Consider the following 4,346-nt stretch of genomic DNA (forward strand, 5'->3'; position numbering starts at 1 on the left):
TGAGGCCCTGGGTTCGATTCCTCAGCACCACATAAACAAAAAGAAAAAAGCCGGAAGTGGTGCTGTGGCTCAAGTGGTAGAGCGTTAGCCTTGAGCTGAAGAGCTGAGGGACAGCGCCCAGGCCCAGAGTTCAGGCCCCATGACCCGACCCCCCCCAAAAAAAAATGATCACAATGGTATTTTAATCCACATTAAATTTATCTAATATTTTTATATCACTCTCACTTTAAGATCTTTGCTAGTGAAATGTCCAGATAAAATTCCCACTAATAACCTTGAGTGATACCTAGTAGAGTATAAACTATATCTTATCATTCAAACATTAAGAAGAGACTCTAACTCTTTTATATTTCCAAAGCAATCCAGATTGTTTATTTAGTCTCAAATATTTTTCAAAAGTTACTATTACTCCGCTACTTGTCTTAATCTTGGCTGCTATTTTGTAGGGGTGCTATACTGGCCCATTCTTTGAAACAACATATAGAATTCTAACAAGGCACATATCAACTAAGCTTTAGATTGGAGCCAGCCCTGGAATATATGTCTCAAATGATCCTGTCCTAATCTCTTCAGCTTGAGGTGAACCTCAGAGAGTGTAACAGAACAACAACAACAACAAAAGCTTGGATGTCAGGTTCTATCAGAGCCCAACTACCTTCCCATTCTGGGAACAAAAGAGGTAAAGGGATTAGTACAGCCTCAGGTAGTAGCTACCAATGCTAAAAATGAATGAACTCTATCAGATAGTTTCCTAATGATAAGGGTCCTGAAGGGCACCTGAGATCTTGGCTTGCTAGTGATAGCCACACAGGGCGGTGAGGCTCAGCTGGTCATCACTAGGTGAGGAAAGGTCCAGGTCACTATAGATTTGAGTGAGAGCCAAGCTCAGGATTTCTTTTTTTTCCTTGTAAAACCGTAGCTCTTGTCCAGCCTTCCTGGCTTCCTCCAGCTGCCTCAGGGCCATTCGTAGCTCTTGAGAGAGGATTCCTGGGGACTCTCGTTCCTTCATTATCCAGTCTAGGGCCATATGGCTTCGCATCTTCTCATCTAAAGAATACTGGGAATAATAGGAGATGACTTCCTAGAAGCAGAAGTTCAGAGTATCAGTAAATGAAGACAAACATGGACATGACCTTTCATAAATTACTCCCACTACCAGACACACACACAATCATGGTTTTATTTTTTTCCCCAACAACTCTTGATATTAACAAATGCAAACAATATCTAGTTGACATACATTTTTCTCCAAAGAAATCAGGGGTTAATCTCATTCAACTATGCAAGTCATCCAAGTTTGAATCAAAACACACTCTAGGGCTGGGAGCATGTTCCAAGTAGTATAGTGCCTGCCTAGAAAGCGCGAAGCCCTTAATCCAAGCCCTATTAGGGTCTAACAACAAAAACAAAAATATGCTACTAGGAATGATGACACTGTTGACAAACAAAGCTCTAACATCTCTCAAAAATGCAAGCCCTAAAAAAATACATTCCAATGAAAATTGTCGTGATTATTACCTCATTTAATCATGGGACCCTTCTGCTTATCACTATTTCCTTTGATAAGACAGAAGGAAATAGATTGATTTGGCAGAACATGCATTGGTCACATCTACTGCAAAAATGGGAAGTATTTAGTAGGAAACAGGATCACCAACTGCCCATTTGGTTGCTGTGACCGTTAGAAAGATGACAGCCCAGATGGCTCAGAGAGAAATGTAAGAATCTGTTATGGAATGTAGACATTATCATTATCTATATCATCGTGATACCTCCATGATAAATGTGTCTCGTTGTGAACAATTAAAACTTAGCCTCTACCTTCCATTCTATGAAAAAAAATGTCAATACATCATACTGTCATGTGTATGTTTGGTCATGTGGAGTGGATACATTGCTTATTTTTATTTTCAAGAACATATGGTATTTATTTATGACCTTAACAAATTAAAAACAATCATGGAAAAGTGTTTATAACCAATCCAACATATTTCAAAGGGCTTTTGTAAAATCAAAGCAAGGGGAAAAAATAGCCAAAACCATTGTCAGCTACTCATTTCTTTTCCATATTTGACATTTTGAAAGCCATATTCTTTATGCAAAGAACAACTAAAAACTCCTGGGGCTGCAGTGTGGAAAACGCTTCCATTTACCTTCCTCTTGCTGCCTAAGCCAGGGATTGTTCCCCCACTCAAATGCTTATTAGAAAGTTCTCAAAAATAAACTGCCATCTTTCAAGTTCTAATCACAGGTCAAAACAGGATAAAGCCCAGAGGACAACAGGTGAAAACCATTAAGTACATAGGAGAGACATATTTGTTATTACAAGGAGGGGAGGGAGCATCTCATATGTAATAAAGAAATAAGTGAGACTCTGTCTCTGAAAAATAAAGAAGAAATTTCTAAACCATAAAATTGAGGTGACTGAATGCTAGTTTGTTCAAGTTCACAAAGGTTTCTGTTGTTCACTGGGGACTTCTGGTGGAGTGGAAAATATGATTCTGCTACAGCCAGCTTTGCCTGTCTTCTCGGAGCTTTCAGAAGCAGTGAATTTTCAACTTGCCTTCTGTGTTTTGAGGTATAAGAAGGTACAGACCCAAATTAGGCAGGTCTGATGCTCAATGAAGGTTCTGGGTTAATGATTGCTCCATTCTACACTCAATATAGGCTTATTAATCAATCCTGTGTCTAGCTAACATTTGTGTTTATGTATTTGGTTGTTCTCTGACTCATACGCATTGCTAGGTGCATTTCTTCATGTGCTCTGTGCTCTTACTCAAAAACTATAACATGCAATGTGTGTGTGTGTGTGTGTTTGTGTGTGTGTGTGTGTGTGAGAGAGAGAGAGAGAGAGAGGAAATGGTACTGAGAAAATAGACAGGATGTTTGGGGTTGGGAAAGATGGGAGAGAATTGTGAAAAGGATGGCATTAATTGAGATACATTGTGCTCATAAAATGACATGTTAAATTGAAAACCCTTTGCACATCTATTTAAAGGTAATAATAATAAGTATAAAATTTAAACAAAAGTAGCTACATAAAGAAAATCTCCTAAATATGATAAACCATCTGTTTAGTTCACACACACTAACCTGTCTTGATTGGAAAAAAATCATACCTGTCGAGAACACTTTGTTTCACGAAGGGCTTTTAGACTCCCGTTCCAGTGCAATAGCTGGAAAATGGTCATCAGTTCCTACAAAACCCAAACATAGATCATTGGTCTTAAAGAAATGTCAGTGGGAGACAAGCAGCTCATAATTCTGATACACAACATTGTTAGAACAAATACTATGTGACTTTTGACCAGAGTACCTAGGCCCTGGGATAATTAATCCTTCACTCCCTTGCTTTACATGCTTGCATAACAAGATGGCTAAACATCCACATTAAAAATACATTTACTCCAATAATTGTTCACCCAAGAAATCACCTAAATAGATAAGCACTTCAGAGAAATAGATAGGCAAGTTTTTACATTATGTTATTTTTGAGATTGCCAGAGACTGGAAATAATTTAGTTGTTCATTCTTTGAAAAAAGCTTAAATAAAATATGATATATCCATGCCATTGAATATATCATATTTATAAAGGATAAAAACTCATTATAGGTTCTAATGTAAAATCTTCTGTGATATGTTATTAAAATAAAAGCAACATAAAAAAAGATGGAAGACCTCCTTATACCTATTGGGTTATCAATGCCTACAATAATTCTTTGATGGGAAGGGATAAAAAGGGGACACAAAGGAGGAGGCTTCAATGCTTGATAAGAAATGTACTCATTATCTTGCCCATGTAATTGTAACCCCTCTGTACAGTATTTTCACAATAAAAAAATAATTAAAAATTTAAAAATTAAAAAAAGAAACCGTTCTGATTCTTCTCACCTATAACCCTAGCTACTCAGAAGGCTGAGATGTAAGGGTTGTAAGTTTAAATCCAGGCTGGACAGGAAAGTCTGCGAAAGTCTTATCTTCAATCAACCACCAAAGATCATTTTTCAACATAACGACTTGTACATCTCATTGTTGCAGTGGGTCCACCTGTATCCTTGTTTAAATGGTTTGTTTTTGCCCTTCCCCTCCACAAATTATACCAATATCAAATACAGTGAGAGCAGGGGTTGTACTGTGGGGGAGGGACATACAAAGCAACAAAGAAATTGTCTTATAAATATGTTAGAAACAATCGCAAGAAAGAAAAAAAAACATTTGAGTACTTATCTTGGGGTTCATTTCACCTAACATAAACTTATCTGACCTTTTCTGCTTGTCTCAGACATATACTAGTTATTGCAAATAAGAGAAACCATGGGACCTATGTTTCTTTGGGCCTGGCTTA

The 4,346-nt window shown here is 37.5% G+C and overlaps 1 protein-coding gene across 1 annotated transcript in view; it reads right to left on the reverse strand.

The window, feature by feature from the left end:
* Nucleotides 1-651: 651 nt before the first annotated feature.
* The window catches only part of Lix1 (limb and CNS expressed 1), a 53,624-nt gene continuing 49,929 nt past the window's right edge, over nt 652-4,346 (reverse strand). The window contains exons 5-6 of the mRNA XM_013022023.1: nt 3,120-3,197; nt 652-1,081 (exon numbers count right to left, since the gene is read on the reverse strand). Of these exons, the coding sequence (XP_012877477.1) occupies nt 794-1,081; nt 3,120-3,197 (366 nt within the window). The 3' untranslated portion in view covers nt 652-793. The remainder of the gene's footprint in view (nt 1,082-3,119; nt 3,198-4,346) is intronic.

The sequence above is a fragment of the Dipodomys ordii genome, unplaced genomic scaffold, assembly GCF_000151885.1.
Source record: "Dipodomys ordii isolate 6190 unplaced genomic scaffold, Dord_2.0 Scaffold59, whole genome shotgun sequence".
Taxonomy (NCBI): Eukaryota; Metazoa; Chordata; class Mammalia; order Rodentia; family Heteromyidae; genus Dipodomys; species Dipodomys ordii.